Consider the following 19549-nt stretch of genomic DNA (forward strand, 5'->3'; position numbering starts at 1 on the left):
TTACAGAGGCCAGTTTCGAATTGCAGCCATCCGTAGGTGCCCTTTGAGAGCGGTTTTGAAGGAGTCAAGGGATTCACATGTCTTAATGACTGTTGGTAGGGCGTTCCACATTTTGGTGGCATAGGAGCGAAAAGAATTTAGTCCCTTGTTTGTGCCGAATCTGGGTTGTACATGGTTTGTTGCACTCCCTCTGGTGTTGTGGGTGTGGACTTCGTTTACATTAAGGAAGTATTTAGACAGGTACATGGGTATCTTGGTGGTGTATCGAATCTTGTGGACCAGACCCATTGCAAGATGCTGTACTCTGTCGTCGACCCTAAGCCATCCCAGCCTGTCAAAGTGGGCAGGGGTGAGGTGGGTTCGGGGGGTGAGGCCAAGTAGGAGCCTGACCAGTTTGTTTTGAGAGGTCTGGAGCCTTGTTTTAAGGGCCTTTGAGGTGCTGTGGTACCAAGAGGTGGATGCATAGTCAAAGAAACCTTGTACGAGGGCTCCTGTTAAGGTCTTCAAGGTGTTTTTGCTGACCAGTGAGGAGATCCTGTAAAGGAATCTTGTTCTTTGATTGACTTTTTTGATTACGTTGGTGGCCATTTTATCACCGGAAAGATTGGCCTCCAGGATGGAACCTAGGTAGGTAATTTCATCTTTTCGTGTGATAATATTGTCACCCACTCTAACCAAGAAGCCATCTGCCTTGCTGAGTTTACTATTTGATCCGAAGAGGATGGATTCAGTTTTTCCCAGGTGTAAGGATAGTTTGTTATCAGCGAGCCAGGTGCAGATTCTACCGAGTTCAGAGCTGAGGGTCTTTTCAACCTGCAGTTTGTTCCTGTCCGAGACCAGCAGTGCTGAGTCATCTGCGAACAGGAACAAGTTGCAGTCACAAGCTGAAGTCATGTCGTTAACATAAATTAGGAACAGTAAAGGCCCTAGTATGCTTCCTTGTGGGACGCCACAGCTCACTGGCAGGGGAGGGGACAGTGTTCCGTTCACCTCCACCATCTGTTCTCTCCCCTCCAGGTAGGATTGCATCCAGCTCACTGATGTGCTATCAAAACCAATAGCTTTAAGCTTGTTAACCAGTATGGAGTGGTTCACGGTGTCAAAAGCCTTTTGGAGGTCCAGCATGACCATGCCGCAGTATTTTCCAGCATCCACCTCGTGTTTGATGTGGTCGCTCAAATAGAGGAGGCATGTGTCAGTGGAGTGGGATGTTCTGAAACCAGAATCAACGTCACCAAACGATCCAGTGATATATAACTTATAGCTACACGTAAAGCAACTTCACTTCAGAGGACACTAAGGGAGGGAGATGCAGCAGCTATTCGTGTTTACTCACCAGTCACCACCACCACTGTATGGAATCCATTAGAATGATTGGAAATGGAAGTTATGGAACATTAATAGCCTCTTCTAACGTGAGTTACATACATCCTTTATTTCGATAAATCCGTTGATCTCCGTTCTCACTTTCACACTGAAACACGGCGCCGCTGCGCTGCCATTTAGTGCTGCTTTTTTTTCTCTCTTTTTTTTTTCTCGGGCTTTTGTCGGGCTTCGGGCTTAACATTATGGCAATTTTTAGGGTAGGGCCGAGCCTCGGGCCCACCCAGTTAGGGTAGGGTCGGGCCGGGCCATAATTTTTGGGCCCGTTGAGAACTTTAGTGTGCGCATGCGTGAAATTGGAACGACAGAAGTATGTGACATGGCTGCCACCTGCTGGACGCAAACGATACAGAGAAGAAATTGGAACGATACAGAGAAGAAATTGGAATGATACAAATTGGAACGATACAGAGAACCAATAGACGGGAGTTGCACCACTTGGTTCACACTGGTGTGATTTTTATATGAATGTCGTATAAAAGCATACAACTATGCGGAGGAGGTCTCTCATGTTTATAACAAACCAAAGCATTTGAAAAATCGGTTGAAAATTTAGCAAGTTGTGGTTATTTAAAAGTACATGCCCCATAGACACAATCTTATGTGGCCCCGAGGCAAGATGGCCGCCACGTAGCAACGTCGCGCTGCATTGGCCAGAGCGCGGATGGAGCCATCTAGCTTTCTTATATAAATCCATGCTTGACATGACATAGTTTGAGAGAATCACTGACATAGAAACATGGGTATTTTTCAGAAAACCGCCACAATTTGTAGACATTTGGAAGACATATTTTGTAGAATCTAGTGCTCAGGTATCATCAATGGGTTCATGGAGCATCATCTATAATGGCCCGGTACTCACAGACTCCTTTGTGGGCATCGATGCTGGTGAACTCGATGGTGCCGTCGTGACATCTCTTGGGGTCCTCCTTGTACTCCTTGAGGACTCCCTCTGGACAGTACCTATAGGCCAGCCCATAATCCACTAAATACACCTATACCAAATGCACGCATTCACGCATGCATGCCCAAATCCACAGAGACGCACAAACACACGCATTCACGCATGCAGACAGACACTCGTGGTAAGAAACGCCGCTGAACATGTTCACACACACACAGGCGGCCATTTTGCCCTTTACATCGTACTCGGGGGGGGGGGGGGGGGGGGGGGGGGGGGGGGGGGGAGAAACCACCTCCGCTTGTGTGAACATGGTCAATTTCAAAGCGTTAAAAATGGGTTACTTTGTTAATGCTGCAATAACGTCCATGTCTTCCACTGGCCTCACTTATGAGAGATTATGTCATGCTCGCTCAGGCCAGGGGAGATATTGAATGCATTCAGGGTAAGCAGGGCTACATGTTCAGTGTTAAAGGGACACTTCACCCTTTTTGCAAACAAATATATGTTAATGACGTTTAGAAGCTTTAGATCACTTTCCTGGGGGTATTTATGTATGTAATTTTAGATATTTTAGATTGTAGCAGTGAGCCTGTTGTCTCTGATGTCATGGACACTGGTCTCACTACCTTCCTGGACTACAATTCCCATAATTCTTTGGTGCACTGCTCCTCCTTGTGGATAGGGGGAGAGCTGTCTTACTGAGACAACATGTAGTCCAGGAAGGTAGTGAGCCCAGTGTCCATGACATCAGAGACAACAGGCTCACTGCTACAATCTAAAATATCTAAAACCACATATTACACACATAAAGACCCCCAGGAAAGTGTTCTAAAGCTTCTAAACGTCATTAACATATATTTTTTAGCAAAAAGGGTGAAGTGTCCATTTAAGTAAAAGTATCAATACTGCTATATGCATATACTCTGTTACAAGTAAAAGCCCCGAATTCAAACATTTACTTGAGTAAAAGTACAAAAGTATTGGATTCAAACTGTGCTTAAAGTACCAAAAGTAGAACGTACTCATTCAGCAGAATGTCCCATTTAAAAGTTTTCAAATGTATAATAATCTTTTGAAAATGGCAGATCTACAAGCTCACAATATAACAATGTACTAAGTTACAGTGGGAAAGACTTGTTAAAAAAAAAAAGTTAAAATATATACTTAGTATTGGTTAGACATGGGTTAAGGTTATGTTTAGGTGTGCTGCCCCGTGTTTTGGGTTTGAGATAGGTTGTAGTTGTAGGACTAATGACTGGTCTAACCAATGACTAGTCTAAACCAAAAACTGTCTAAACTAAGTACTGCACCCAAAATATGAGAAATACTTTCATGTAACTTCATGACATTATTTTTGTAAGAATAGGAATGACTTCCATTCTCAAAAAGGTGGGCGTCTCATTTTGAAAACAAACAACTGCTCTTGGTAACATCCTCATACAGAACAATTGGCTACTGGTGGAGATAAAAACGCAAAATGCGGTATAATAAATATAAATAAACCAGAAAATGTAAACATTATGTTATAATTTAGCTATTGAAAAATAGCAGATCTACAAGCTCGTAGCGCGCCACCGAGTGGCGCGCTACGAGCTTGTAGGTCTGCTATTTTTTTGAAAAACCGTGAAAATGTGCTTCACATCTTTTAATATAATATATTCTTGAAATAAAGGACGTGAACCAGACAAACATTGCTAATAACTCCAGGGCAAGCCGGGCTATCAAACCGGCACGGTGTGCAAAAAAAAAAAAGGAAAAAAGACCTCGCACCCACGCACAGAAACCCACAGGGGACCCATTTCGAAATTGTCATTTAAAAAATAGCGCATTTAATAACACCACCAACGATACATTATTAATTCCTAAATTAAATATTTGCCCCTGCCCCCCCACCTTGTTTGCTCCAAACAGCTCTGTGCCGCTGCCTAATCTTCCCAACGTTTGGATGGCACACTATAACAATCCCCCTCTCTCAAGCGCACGCACACACACACACACACACACACACACACACACACACACACACACACACACACACACACACACACACACACACACACACACACACACACACACACACACACACACACACACACACACACACACACACACACACACACACACACACACACACACACACACACACACACACACACACACACACACACACACACACACACACACACACACACACACACACACACACACACACGCACACACACGCACACACGCACACGCACACGCACACGCCCATGCACACGCACGAATGTGTCTGATGCACACTCAGGCATACGATGGCGTCCAACACCGAAATATAGCCAATCTACCATCTCACAATGCGATTTATTTTTAGCCTGGTTAATAAACCAGACTAATATCGCACGGACCGCGGGATATTAGTCTGGGGAGGCTCAGCTTGGATTTCATTTCCTGGGAAACATTTTCTCTTTGACGCAATTGGTCAGAGCTGTCAGTCAAAGGTCTCAAGCATTGAAAGTCACTGTACCAAAGCCCGCCCATATTGCATACCGTGTCCCGATTGGCCGCCCCATTTCTCTGGTGTAGGAAAGGGCGTACAATTGAGCCTCTCCAGACCGTAATCCGCCGGAAGGCAATTTATTTTTGCCAACGGCTGATTCGGTCTGGTTTATTAACCAGGCTATATTTTTTTACCCAGCGTACGACAAAGTATGTATACATCAGAAGAATTGAAACTTAACGAAGCAGTGAAACTGCATTCGAATCAAATACATTATACCATAATTCCTTTACTTTTTAAAGTTACTGTAGTGAATAGTCGGCCGACTGATATCGGTTTTGGCCGATGTATTGATCATTAACTTGACATCGGTACCATGCTGTCAATTAGCACAATTTCCACTGCCATGCCATGGCCTCAATGTGTGATGATTTGTTTTATTTTTAGTACCGTTAAAAAGAACTTTGGCTTCAATGGGAAGCCAACTGTTTTAAACCTGCTAATTTCACTGTGCAGCTAGCACTAGGTTAAATCAGGACCCATGACATGTATTCAGAATCTATGGCATTGTCAGCAAGGCTGGAAAATGTGTGAACACTTTCAGAGAAAAGCATTGGTTGTTGGGAGTAATAAAGTCCCCTTCAAACTTAATTCATTTAACCGATTCACTGCACACACTATAGATTAAGGTATTAATTTGGTAATACATGGGAAATTCATTCCGAATTAGATTCTTGGAGATTTCAAACATTTAGTAGTCAAGAGCACCAGCAGGCAGGTGAACAAACCAAACCACATGCAGTTTAGTTAGTGGAATTCAAAAGTAGAGTTGGCCAAAATACCACATCTTAAACCATTTTGGGGCGGGAACCCCTTTTGGTGTTTTAAGCATTATGTTATACTTTAGCTATTGAAAATAGCAGATCTACAAGCTCATAGTGCGGTACAGAGTGCCGCGCAACGAGCTTGTAGGTCGACTGCTATCTTTGAAAATTCGTGAAAATGTGCCTTAAATCTTTGAAGATATATTCTTTCAGAGTTTCCGTTTTTAACTAAAATCTTTGCTTCTGGGGGGTTGGTCCCTGGAACAACATATTTTCAGATGGGGGTCGGCGGACGATTACAGATAATTTTTGGGGAACTCGACATGAAATATTGAGAACCACTGATATAGAAACATGAGGTTTTTCAGAAGAAAACAAATGACATTTTTTTAAATATCGACGTCAGGCCAAAATGGGTTAAATGTGGATAATAATTCATATTTTATATTTTTACAAGCAGGTTATTAATAAGATTGCAAATTAATTGGTTCAACATTGAGTTTGGGGAAATTTGCATTCCAAAAAAAAACATCACCAAAGTAAAAGGAGAAACCAATCATTGCCGTCAGGCAGAACCCTTCCAATCCATATCCATATTTTATGTTATTTTATTTATTTGTTTGATAATGAATGCCTTACTGCAGTCAAAAGTAGTCTATTTTTGTATGTATTTTAAGTGCCTCTGTGGGTTTAAGATAATTCTCGGGGTCCTTGACATGAAAAAGGTTGAGAACGAGCGACATAGAAACATGGGTTTTTCAGAAAACTGTCAGGATTTAGAAAGCATTTGTTGAATCTTTTCTCAGGTCTAAATGGGTTGCCACCACTGCTCGTATGTCTGTCCCAGCTACTGACCCACTGCTCGTATGTCTGTCCCAGCTACTGACCCACTGCTCGTATGTCTGTCCCAGCTACTGACCCACTGCTCGTATGTCTGTCCCAGCTACTGACCCACTGCTCGTATGTCTGTCCCAGCTACTGACCCACTGCTCGTATGTCTGTCCCAGCTACTGACCCACTGCTCGTATGTCTGTCCCAGCTACTGACCCACTGTGTGTATGTCCGTCCGTCCCAGCTACTGACCTGATTGGGGTCTCTGTAACTCAGGACCAGGTTGGAGGCCTTAATGTCGGCGTGCACATACTCATGTTCATGGATGTACTCCAGAATGTCCAGCTAAACAAGACAAAAGGGTAGAAGAAAGATTTTTTTTTACATAGCCTACTATTGTTTAATATCTTGTACCTCACTTGTCCCGTTTCTCACATTATCATTTTTTGAGTGGTGCAACCACTCCTATAGACAGCTATGTGTGGCTGTGTCCCTGGGTCTGTCCCCGTGTCTCTGGCTGTGTCCGAGCACGGAAATAGCGTCATAGCATTTGTTCACCAACAAGTGTCACTGTTGCACAGCCTAACACAGACACACATAGGCTAGGAAGGAGGGCTTGTACAGTACAGTACAGTAAAGTACAGTACAGCTCACTTCAGAGTTCAGACGGGTCTGATTATCCACAAAGCAACAGCCAACCAGTGTTGATTTAGTCTACGAAAGAATGTAATGTTCGTCAACTACTTTTCTTTCAGGACTAAATGGAAACTAAATGAAAACTAAGCTATGACGACAAGAACTAAGATTAAATATATTGACAATTCCGTCAACAAATAAAAACTAGACTATTTTCAGCATGCAACCAACGCGTGGCGTGTTGGTTACATGCTGAAAATAGCAGATCTACAAGCACTTGTAGATGGGCTATTTGTGTAAATCCGGTCATTATGACGCCATCAAGGCCCGCCAAAATACACTTGTCGACTAAATCAACTGTAGATTTAGTAGACAAAAATCTTATGGCATTTAGTAGACTAAAACTAGACAAACACTAAACATTCCAGGTGACTAAAACTAAATGAAAACCATTCAAGAGACTACGACTAAAAACCAAAAATCTAAATCAACACCGACCAGGCGCAGCCCGAGCTGCAGGACCAGTTTTCTGGGGAACCTCCCTCCGCTCTGTTCAAACTTCTTCTGAAGGTCCGTGCCACACCGGTCCATGACCATGAACCTGTACCTGGGATGAGGGTGGAGGGGAGGGGGGAGGAAATGGTTCATCACAAGCTGAGCCTGGTGAATGACACAACGTGACATACAGTACGTTTTAACAGCGGGAGACCTTAGAGACCCAACGGCGAGCGTCGCTTGAATTTCATTGGCTATCGCCCAATCGCCCACTTTTCGACCATCGCCTGTTCGCCTACTATCGCCTCCATCACCAGTAGTTGCCGGGTCCCATTGACAAATAATGCACTTCTGGCTGTCGACCGCTGTTAAAACGTACCGTTACGCCTAGTGGTTCTCAACCTTGAACGCGGCAGCGCTACGAGCTTGTAGATCTGCCATTTTTTTATCTTTCAATATATATTCTTTCAGAGCGAACGTTTTTAACTAAAGTCTTTGCTTCTGGGAGGGTCCCTGGAACAACATATTTTCAGGTGGGGGTCGGCAGCCAATTACATATAGTTTGGTGTCTTGACATGAAAAACTTTGAGAACCACTGTCAGGATTTAGAAGACATTTGTAGAATCATCCTTATGTCTAAATGAGATTCATCGGTAACCGTATCATACTAAATTTAATTTCAGGTTTGAAAGAAGATACATAATCTTGGGAGCCCACTTGGAAATCACTGTTTTATTCAAAAACTGATTGATTGATTGATTAAACAGAATGTATACAGCAACAGAGTACAGTCAAACACTCAGTCAAAAAGGGATAGCACCAAAAACAAAGTCCTGGTTCTAAGTCCTGTCAAAGTTGTGGACTTTAGCCAGATGCAGGAAACAGTGAAGCCTGACAGATATGTAGTGGTGCACCAGTGTGTCGTGGCCAAACCTAGGCAATCTACACGCTCACAACATGTCGCCAGGCGATGTGTTGAGGGCTTGTAGATCCGTCTAGTTTTGGTGCACAACAAAGTATAAAATCAGGCTCGACTCCCGTTCAGCCTTTTTCTTCTGCTATTATTTGCCGCTAATACGGGCAACTACAATTCCTTAATTACTTCTGAAACAACAACTGAGAATAAAAGAACAGAGCAGCTTACTTTTTCCCTCCTTTCTCATGCTGACCAGAGCCCCAGTACTTTGGAACGCCCAGATGTTTCAGCTTATGAGACCTCGTCCAACTCTCAACTGAAGGACAAAGAAAATAAACTATGAAGAGAAAAACAACATGTACAAAATACACACACACACGTTTATTTTTTGAAGTCTGAAAGCGTGTTAAGAACACTACTGTGAAACAGACCGCAGGGTAAGCTAGAGATACAAGTGTTGGAGCTGGTGGGTGACGCCGGTGACACTCAAAGTAATAAGTGTAATTCCACAGGGGGGGCAGGAGGGGGAGGGTGGGGTACGGGAGGCGCGACCGCAAGCTAATCTGCTGGCGGGACAAATATGTACCAACAACGCAACAACAGCCATGAATAAAATATGAGCGTTTGATTCCTTAGTAATATAACGGTTAATCGTCAGGGGAGATTGACATTTGGATTGTTGTTATTATATAAAATGCAAAGCCGTGGCTTCGGGGCGAACGGCACCAGCCATACCAGAAGCAGTGTTGGGGATGAGTCCTCCTCTGCAAGGTCTCCTCCGTGGCGAAGCTACCACTTTTTATCGTTTATTTAATTAATCCATTTTGGGCGGGATCCCCTTTGTGTTTTAAACATTATGTTATAATTTAGCCATTGAAAAATAGCAGATCTACAAGCTCATAGCGCGCCACCGAGTGGCGCGCTACGAGCTTGTAGGTCTGCTATTTTTGAAAAATCGAAGAACAACTGAAATAGAAACATAGCTTTTTCAGAAAACTGTCAGGATGTAGAAGAATTATTTTAGAATCTGATCTCAGGTCAGAATGGGTTAAGAAAGTTTGAACCGCCGGTGAGAGACTGTGCTGTGTTTGTGACTGTTCTGTATTTGTCGGCTCACTTTAATGTTGCGTTCGTGCATACGTGTACTTGTATTACTATACTTGTGAGGACCCCCCCCCCCCCCCCCGCAAGTATAGTAGAATTTGAGAAACTAAGACATTGTGAGGGCATTTTCCTGGTTTTCCTCAAAAGAGAAATGGCTGATTAGATGCATGACACCAGGTATGAACCAAGTGATGAGGTTAAAAACAGCTAAAACCAAAAAGGTAAATGGCATTTATAAAACTGCAGTACTATGAGTGAGTGGGTCACACTCTCTCACACACACACACACACACACACACACACACACACACAGTCATGTCATACTCTGATCAGGCCTGGCCGCTCTCATGTAGAACTTGAGCTCGGAGAACAACGGGCCGCTTTCACTGGGCTCCTGTAGTGGAGAGTGGAGACATAACAAGGAGAGGCCATCAACTCACACAACATTAACCCTTATCTCCATATTTTAACTTTTATTTATTTGCTCATTTACGCCCCACATGATCACACTACAGCATGCCCGAAAGGTAGGTCACGATTTACCAGTAGATCCCAAAGGTTGTGCAGGAAGATCACGTGACATGCCCTGGGCCTAAAGAATATTTAATTTAAATACAAAAAATATATAAAAACATCAAAAAGGGCCCGTCACCTCAGACCGACAATGAAAGATCTTGTTTTCAAGAGTGTTGCCGTGCACAAATACATCTGTATCATTACAAATTCAATACATTAAATCCTGAAAAGTGACTGGTTTGTTTGGACATGCCCGAAAGACGATAACCTACACACATTGTTATTTCCTTTTTTGACCACATAAAGCCTAGCATCCCTACTCTGGCCATGTCACAATAGGCGCACATTTGCCGAAAATAGCCGAACTAAGTATGTGCCATGTTGCGTTGACTTGTGAGCTTGTAGATCAGCTATTTTCAGCTGAGAGATTTGGTGTTGGTGGGGGTGGAGGAGGGGACAGAAAGCCAAGTGAAGACCCCTGGGGGTATTCGGTTAACAAAGTATAGGGGTCCGTAATTTCCGGACTATAAGCCGCGGCTTTTTACCCATGATTTGAACCCTGCGGCTTATACAACGGTGCGGCTAATCTATGGATTTTTACAGCTAACGCAGAGCCATCTAAGGCTCTGAGCTAACGTAGCTGCGGCTTATAGTCCGGTGCGGCTTGTATATGGGATTTTCCCTAAATTTTGCTGGTGCGGCTTATATTCAGGTGCGGCTTATAGTCCGGAAATTACGGTACATGGTTACAGGTGCAGAAACTAAAGCATAATGTAAATTATGACTGTTATACTGTTATACGATCGTCACAAATGGGCAAAGCTATGATTTTCTGTGGGTTTAAAAAGGAATGGATAGCAGTCGTTAATATAGACGAGTCAAAAAGGACTATCAGGCTATTTTTTTTTATAACAAATGGACTGGGTTTACAAGAAGCAGTCAGTGCTAACGGCAGCTTACACAGAATTGGTTAATAATAGGCACACCGCCAAAAACCCAATTACAGCTAAATATGATTTCAGAGAAATAGCTCTAGGCACCATTTAACATTTAGCCACACGTGAGCTTCTAGATCACCCAAATCTGTTAATTCACAGTGATGGCATTGTAGTTCTGGAGGAACACGAGTGACCTATTGCCTACGTCCCCCATCTGAAAGAAGCTCCACTCTGGTTTCTGGTTTATCCCATTTTGGGCGGGAACCCCTTTTGGTATTATGTTATGCTTTAGCTATTGAAAAATAGCAGATCTAAAAAAAATCGAAGAACGACTGACATAGAAACATAGCTTTTTCAGAAAACTGTCAGGATGTAGAAGACATTTTTAGAATCTGATCTCAGGTCAAAATGGTTTAATAATGCCAACACATCCATGCATAAAAGGCTTTTATACACTTAATAAATGAAACGTATACACATAAAACAGGGTTGCTGTAGCTCTGTGAAAGGGGTTTTTCACTGGTAAGGTTTAGGCCTGCACAACTTCTTAAATATAAAAAACAAATTGCTTTTTAAATAGGCTTTTATAGGCTAAATGAATGAAGAAGAAAAACAAGTAATGCACATATTGAAATTGAAAATAGGGTTAATGTAGCAGTAGCTCCATAAGTTATTTTTCTCTGGCATGGTTTAAGTCTTTCCATCTAGCAAGGAAAGGTAAATGCAAAATACCCGACAAATTGGCTTTAATCCCCCCATCAACTAAATATATAAAAAGTATTTTATTTTATTTGGCGACATGCATAAACTGCGCCGTATCTAAGCAAATTAGGAAAAAGGGAAATTGGTGCAATTAGTTAGTCTTACCACTTTGATCACATATGGAGCGTCAACCCCTACAGCTTTTGCCGAATTTTCATCAGCTGTAAAATAAACAGAAAGGGATTTCATACGACTTTAATGAAATTATAGCTCATACAATCTACTGCGCTATTGGAGATGCAGCAAGTGATTTCTTTCTTCTTTTCATTAAATTAAGTGTTACATGGCTCTATATTCTGGTAGTAGTCATTGCTATATAGTGTTGTTCAGTAACAGGAGTCTCCATGTCTCTCCACCTCGTTAGTGAAAAGAAAATACATTTTCAGGTCAGGAAACCAATTTTATCCAATCAGGAGAGAGAGCACTCACACAGGACAAATCAGTGAAATTGGAAGTGATGGCATGTGAGCAGAAAAAAATGTGTTAACTAGGACACTATCAAATTGAAGCCGATAAATGGTCACTCTCCTGATTGGATGAAATGTCTTTATTCTAAAGGCCTATTCATAGTCTGGATTTTCGGTGGTGAGCTGACCACCGGAGCTGAAATAACGTTGAGCGGTGGCGAGTAAAAACAGAGAGAAGGGCTGGAGCGGTGGCGCTGGGTTGCTCTTCACCGCGGCTCAGTGACGTCATTTTGTAGTTCGTGGTCACTTAACCACCGAAAATCCAGACTATGTATGAGCCTTAAGAGCTGGAGATGCCAGCCGTTACGAACCCTCGATGCGAAAAGGGTTGAAAAACCACTGCTATAAAAAGGTTCATTAATTATCCAGCATTTGAGCCAAAGAGCACCATTTGTTGAGATATAGCGAAGTCTCTCAGACAAAAATAATAATATTTTGTTATTCTTGAAAAAATAACAATTATTCTACATTCTCCAATTGTGTAGCCTGCTTGCAAATTAAGCAAGCAAGCAGATGTTTAACAATAATGTAACTGTTGAGAAAGTAAAATGAAACCAAATGGAGCCGCACGGGCCTGTTTGGTTTAATTTTGTGCTAGCCTCTCAAGAGTTACATTATTATAAAGATTATGAAGATCTATAAGGGTCCATTTGGTTACCAACGTTCCATCATTTAGCTGGGGACCACCTGGAAGCTCCTCAAGGACCACTGGTGGTCCCTGGTCTGGACCACTGGTTGAGAACCACTGCATGCTAGCAATGATTACTATCAGGATACAGCTTTTAACCCAAAACAAATATATCAATCGCACCACCTTGTTAATTGCAAGGCCTCCTTCATTGTACAGCAGTGTCACGTACAGAAAACAGCACTGTAGCAGTACAAGCTCAGAACGTGCCACATGTACTGATTGCTCCTGCTTCAATTGATTTATTTTACCGATCGTTGTTCTGTATAAAGTTCCTTTGTAATTGACCATGATTTATAATGTTGCGTTTTTGATGTATTGTTTTGTGACTGTATTTTGTGTATTGTAACCTCGGCTACGTTGAAAATGAGGGCTTGCCCTCAACTGTATTTCCGAGTATAAATAAATGTGAGAAAGTAAGAAAGAAAGAAAGAAAGAAAGAAAGAAAGAAAGAAAAAAAGAAATGTGCAACGAGTTGCAAGCTTGTATGTCAGCCGTTTTTGGCGCGAGACACTGGCATAAGACAAAGTATAAATCTGGCTTCAGCTTTTGTCACGTAGAGTCGTAGACATGGAATTTGACTATTTGTCAACCTTTGTCAAGGTTTTTACATTCTCAAAACATTTTTTTTGGTCACCCATTACTTCCAAGGTCAAGAGTGGGTCTATACAGAACTTTATACAGTGGTTTCCAAATACAAGCACATTCGATACTTTCCAGTAACACGGTACAAACACTGAAATATATTTTTCTAAATCGTAAGACGTCAGACATCATCTTAAAAAAGGCATTTAGCTTTCATACAAGTAGTACAAGATTACTCCATTACTTACCCAAATAGAGTAGGCCAAAGCCCCCTTGACCAATTGGTGCACCGAGCTTCCAGGATTTTTTCACCATATCTGTGAGGACCTCTCCGGGTGGAAACTCCTCTGCCAGCTTCCTCTTGGGAGGAGCTCTCGGCTTCCCTGCTGCCTTGGCTTTAGGAGGCATCTGAGACACACAGAGAAGCCACCTGATCAGTCTACACCAGTGTATCCCAAGGTGGGGTCCGGGGACCCCCAGGGGTCCTCGAGGGAGTTCCAGGGAGTCCCCAGCAAGATGATAGTTAGGAACCAAATGGACCCTTATAACGGGTCCATTTGTACACTCTCAGAGTTAAATTAACATTGATTTTACAATATAAATGGGGCTTCCCAGAGATAGAAATGCCATTAAATGAGAGTCCGTAGACTAATGCATGTCAAACCGGGGGTCCTTGAAATTAAACGGGTTGAGAATCAATGCCATGAAAATCTTCTTATGGGGGGTCCCTGGCATATCTTTTCAAATGGGGGTCCACGAGCTGATTAGTGTCAATTTGGTGGTTCTCGTCATGAAAAGGTTTAGGAACCACTGGTCTACACATCACTAACCTCACGTCACCAGGTTTAGGAACCACTGGTCTACATCACTAACCTCAACCCTCAATCTGGAAGGTCCAGATTGAGGGTTCTGGCCCGATGACTACAAAACAATGACTACGACATGACGTGACAATATCATCCACTCCCCAAACGGATCATAACTCCGAAAAGGAATGCTAAGGAATGCTAGGAAGGCTAACACTTGTTCTCACCTTGAAGGGGTTCCAGGGGGTCCGCAGCTAATTTAGTGATGGTGTGCGTCTCGATCTCTCTCCTGGAGACCAAGATTACAGACAGTAGGCCTACAAGTAAACAAAAAGAAAAAAATATATATATAGCAGATGTCTAGCTTATGTGAGTTAGTACAGCTTAAAACAAGGCTCCAGACCTCCCAAAACAAACTGGTCAGGCTCCTACTTGGCCTCACCCCCCGAACCCACCTCACCCCTGCCCACTTTGACAGGCTGGGATGGCTTAGGGTCGACGACAGAGTACAGCATCTTGCAATGGGTCTGGTCCACAAGATTCGATACACCACCAAGATACCCATGTACCTGTCTAAATACTTCCTTAATGTAAACGAAGTCCACACCCACAACACCAGAGGGAGTGCAACAAACCATGTACAACCCAGATTCGGCACAAACAAGGGACTAAATTATTTTCGCTCCTATGCCACCAAAATGTGGAACGCCCTACCAACAGTCATTAAGACATGTGAATCCCTTGACTCCTTCAAAACCGCTATCAAAGGGCACCTACGGATGGCTGCAATTCGAAACTGGCCTCTGTAGAATCTGAATCCCCCCCACCTCCCCTCACTGTATATGTATCTTTTCCCTTTTTTGCTTCCTATATGATGAATTCCTGTTCTGTTCTTTAGCTACATAGAAGTGTCTATTTGTATGTCTCTAAATGTTTTGATGAATTGAACAATGTGGACCCTGTTGTAAACAAGTGTAATGCTTAATTGGGTCGTCCACTCACAGTTAACAGTCTTTGTATTGAGTTTGTGCTTGAAATGTACTGTAATTCTGCAAACTGTTAATAAATATTTCAATCAATCAGCTGTATTCTAAATGTATACGGGAGGACACAAATATTGTCTCCTACAACGGTCATGCAATTTATTTACCTGTCACGTTGTGACATGACATCAATAACTACCGTTTTACTTTCATAAAGTTCATAACCAACGTGACATACATGGATCATATATGGACAATCTGTATTCTGTAATGTTGAATGTAAAGCACATCCCCTTTGGTTTAAATGCGTTATACAAACGTGGCTTACTTTTTCATCTGAATCATCTTCGTTTGACTACCTAGTAGGCTACTGATACATAAGCTATTGTTGTTGCTATCTGTTGTCAGCTTTAGCCAACTTATTATTGCATCCTACAAGTATTGGATAAGCGTGGCTCATTCAATAGGCTATAGCCAACAGTCTTTGTAAACCAGTCGCTGAATTAGCTGTGTTTAACATACAGCTGATACAAGACGTCGCCACACGTGAATGTGAACGAACAAGATGCTCAACTTCAAAACGCCCTCGTGAAAAGCTTTTATTAACGTGTTTTTTCCCCTTTTCTTTGCCATGAAAAAAAGCAGCCTCTAGTACGCCTTGTTGGTTTCCATTCCATGTTCAGCCAGTGTCATCCGGTCTACAGCCCGCCCACCCCAACATCCTTCCATTTCCACACGCACACACACACACACAGCAATCAGCCAAACCACTTCCGTATCCGAATTATAGTATACAGACCGGATGCGCAAGCTGGAAAGGCGAAACGAACCCCCACCCCCAGCCTATAGCTTCTTGTAGCCAATGCGTGCTTTGAATTTAAAACAAGCGACACGGTTTAGTTTACATACAATTATAACCACAACTACCCAAGTCCAACTGTGTCCATTCATTTAAATTTCCAGTTAAAGACGTGGGTTAATTATTCACGTTACACCCTAGAGGCAAAGTAAACTAGCCACAAACATATATAGCATATGGCTAACGTTAGCTACCGGTGGCCGGTTAAAAGTGAGGCCGTCCGGGACACTTCCGTGCTTGAGATTAGAGTCGTGTTAATAATATGCAGCACTGTGGGGTGTGCGAATAAACGCCGAAATGCGAACCCGTACCGTCACCGTGTTGCTGCTGTCACCAAGTTTATATTCCTTCAGCTGCTCCACCGAACTTCCCGCAAAAGCCAACGCAAATAAGTGCGTCACCTGGCGTCACGAGTTTTATTGGTCAACTCTGTCTCTGACGTCACCGTACGCGCTACTACCGCCGACGTCACCGTCGAAATAAAACAGCGGTGCTCGGTCAGTTTGCAGCGTATTGGCCTCTAGAATCATTGTAGTCAATTTCACCAAGCTCACATAAGAAGGGACAGAAATATACTATATTATCCAACTAAATATTATATATTATATATTATTATAATCCACAACTTGTGTGAAATATGTTCAAACTGGGACTAGGGGCCAAGACAGCCAGAGGCGGCGGTGCCAAAGCCAAGGCAGCCCATCTCCGAATCCAGAAAGACATCAACGAGATGACCAAGTCAAAGACTTGGTCACTCGATTTCCCAGATGCTGACGACCTGCTCAACTGCAAACTCACCATCCAGCCAGATGAAGGTTTTTACAAGGGCGGCAAATTCATCTTCAGCTTCAAGGTTGGACTGGGTTATCCCCACGATCCTCCCAAGGTGAAGTGCGAGACCAAGGTGTATCACCCCAACATCGACCTCGAAGGAAATGTTTGCCTAAATATCCTACGGGAGGACTGGAAGCCCGTGTTGACGCTGAGCGCCATCATCGTGGGTCTCCAGTTCCTGTTGCTAGAGCCGAACCCGGACGACCCGCTGAACAAGGAGGCGGCAGAGCTCCTGAAGACGAACAAGAAGGAGTTTGAGAAGAATGTTCAGCGGTCTCTGAAGGATGCTAGATAGTGCCTTCTTAACCTCCCTAGTCGCTGGCAGTGCATACAGTAGGCTACCATCACCCCCAGCAGCCAACCAACAACCTGTGTATGCCTTGCTCAGCGGCAGTGGAATTATCATGCCAGAATCTACACGGTAAAATTCGTTCATGATGTCCACCTGTTCACCGAGTTTGAACCATTTGAACCCCTGGTGGTCCCCAGACCTGATATAAAAAAAACAAAACTAACTCGGGTTAAACAACCACACACAATGAACTCAAATTGAAACTAAACTTAACTTAAAAATACAACTAAAAAATATGACATAGGCACTCTAATGCCATGACAGCAAGTGCTCAGTTCTATTAATCTATTCCCGAATGCCGGGGGCCGGGAAGATTATTTTCTGCATGTCACTCCCCTACTCTCCCTGTTTACTGTCTCTCTAAACTGTGACCATCAGTAAAGCCCCCCAAATAACTTGAATTAATTAATACATTTACTTGGGCCAATCAACACGTTGTTGAATGTCACTATGATGATGACGAAGGCCTCAACTTTTTTTTGTATAGTGGTGACATTGAGAGAGAGAGCCAGAAAAGGCAGGAGAGATTTGTGTTGACCTTGCAGTAAAGAAGGCTGCAGGTCGGTGTGGGTGTAAATCCTATTAACGCAATGCATTTTTTTTCTTTTTCTTTTGTAATTTCTTTAGCCGTGCAGCCACTCCAATGCATAGCTTTGTGTGTACAGTATGTCTGTATGTCTGTATGTTTGAGCTCGGAAATGTCCGTTTGAGCACGGAATGTCCGTGACATCATGTCGTTGACATCATCAGATGTCACCATTGTGATGAAAGGCACCGCTCACTTCTCACGAGTGTGATTTTTTTTTTACATATACCTTACCGTAAGCAATGGGGGAAGATTATGTTTTTGTCTGTCTGTGTGTGTGTTTGTCTGGGGATAATCTTGCAAACTGCTGGGCTGTTCAGCAGAAAACTTGTGCACGCTGCCCGTATAGGCCAGCTAGGGAAGTACCTCAATACTTCATTCATAGTACCTCTCACATTTTGTGTAGTCTATATATTTTGTATATTAAGTCTATAGCTTTCAGAGATTGCGTCATATAACAGTCAAATCTATGGACTTTGTCTATGACTTTGACCATGTCTATGATTTTAAATGTGTCAACGAAGTCCACACCCATAACACCAGAGGGAGCTCAACAAACCATGTGCAACTCAGATTCAGCACAAAGGGGAAAAAAAACCCGCTCCTATGCCACCAAAATGTGGAACGTCCTATCAACAGTCATTAAGACATGCAAATCCCTTGACTCCTTCAAAACCACTCTCAAAGGGCACCTACGGACGGCTGCAATTCGAAACTGGCCCCCGTAAAACCTGAATCCCCCACCCACACCTTTTTTCCCCTCACTGTATGTTTGTTTTTTACCTCCTCTGATTATTTCCTGTTTTTGGCTATATAGAAGAGTATATTGGTACGTCTCTAATTGTTATGATGAATTGTACTGTAATTCTCCAATCTGTTCATCAATCATTCATCAATCAATCAATCAATCAATCAAATGTTTGTTTAGAGTACAATGTTTGTTTCAAGAAGTGAAGGTGCCCCTCAATCCACAGTTCACACAAGTGCAATTTAAAAGATATTTAGCTTTAATAATTTTAAAATGGAAGTCAACGGCAGTCAGATCGAACTGAAACCTTGCCTAAAAGTGTAATGACTCGCCCCACCGACTTGCCCAAATATGAGTAAAAGAGGTGAGATCAGGTTGAAACCTAGCACAAATATGGGCTTGTATGTCACAGATAGACTGTATGTCATACATGAGTCATGACTGATGTCTCAGGCAGGCCACATGTATTGGGATATTGAATAATAATAAAATAGGCAGATGCCTGTCTTGTGTCCCTTTTATGGCCACATATGGAGATCTCTGTATCCGTCTTCCTGTGTCCATCTAATATGGAGTCCAGGTCAGTTTGCTTTTTGGGGAATTTCTTTAAGGGCCTATGCCCAGCTTTGTGTGTCTGCGTGTACCACATTTGTGATTTGATTGGCATGTCCGGTTTTTAAATAATTATCTGCACAAACAAAGTTTTAGGGGCGAGACGAGACGAGACAGAGTAAATGGAAATTTGGACTCGAGTACTACAACACTATCAATTATGTTTATTTTGGGGGTCCCCAGAAAAGTTTGGGTACCCTTGATGTTGATTGTGGCTATTTTCACTACTTTTGAATTTATT

The 19549-nt window shown here is 42.7% G+C and overlaps 2 protein-coding genes across 4 annotated transcripts in view; one reads left to right on the forward strand and one right to left on the reverse strand.

The window, feature by feature from the left end:
* The window catches only part of LOC310877538 (serine/threonine-protein kinase VRK1-like), a 35955-nt gene extending 19401 nt beyond the window's left edge, over nt 1-16554 (reverse strand). For 2 of the 3 annotated variants that reach the window (XM_083791439.1, XM_083791437.1), the window contains exons 1-9: nt 16488-16554; nt 14562-14651; nt 13777-13936; nt 11894-11949; nt 9897-9966; nt 8697-8784; nt 7556-7664; nt 6674-6766; nt 2246-2378 (exon numbers count right to left, since the gene is read on the reverse strand). In XM_083791439.1, the coding sequence (XP_083647565.1) occupies nt 2246-2378; nt 6674-6766; nt 7556-7664; nt 8697-8784; nt 9897-9966; nt 11894-11949; nt 13777-13936 (709 nt within the window). In that variant the 5' untranslated portion in view covers nt 14562-14651; nt 16488-16554. Of the gene's footprint in view, nt 1-2245; nt 2379-6673; nt 6767-7555; nt 7665-8696; nt 8785-9896; nt 9967-11893; nt 11950-13776; nt 13937-14561; nt 14652-15839; nt 15968-16487 lie in introns of those variants that run through there. The other variant, XM_083791438.1, reaches the window with a different exon arrangement.
* Nucleotides 16555-16813: 259 nt separating this feature from the next.
* On the forward strand, nt 16814-17305 carry LOC310878435 (NEDD8-conjugating enzyme Ubc12-like; the record flags this gene model as incomplete). Its single annotated transcript, XM_083792765.1, has 1 exon — nt 16814-17305. The coding sequence occupies one exon, from the start codon at nt 16814-16816 to the stop codon at nt 17303-17305; it is 492 nt and encodes a 163-aa protein (XP_083648891.1).
* Between the last annotated feature and the right edge of the window lie 2244 nt (nt 17306-19549).

This window comes from Protomyctophum parallelum (genome assembly GCF_964188405.1).
Source record: "Protomyctophum parallelum genome assembly, chromosome: 20".
Taxonomy (NCBI): Eukaryota; Metazoa; Chordata; class Actinopteri; order Myctophiformes; family Myctophidae; genus Protomyctophum; species Protomyctophum parallelum.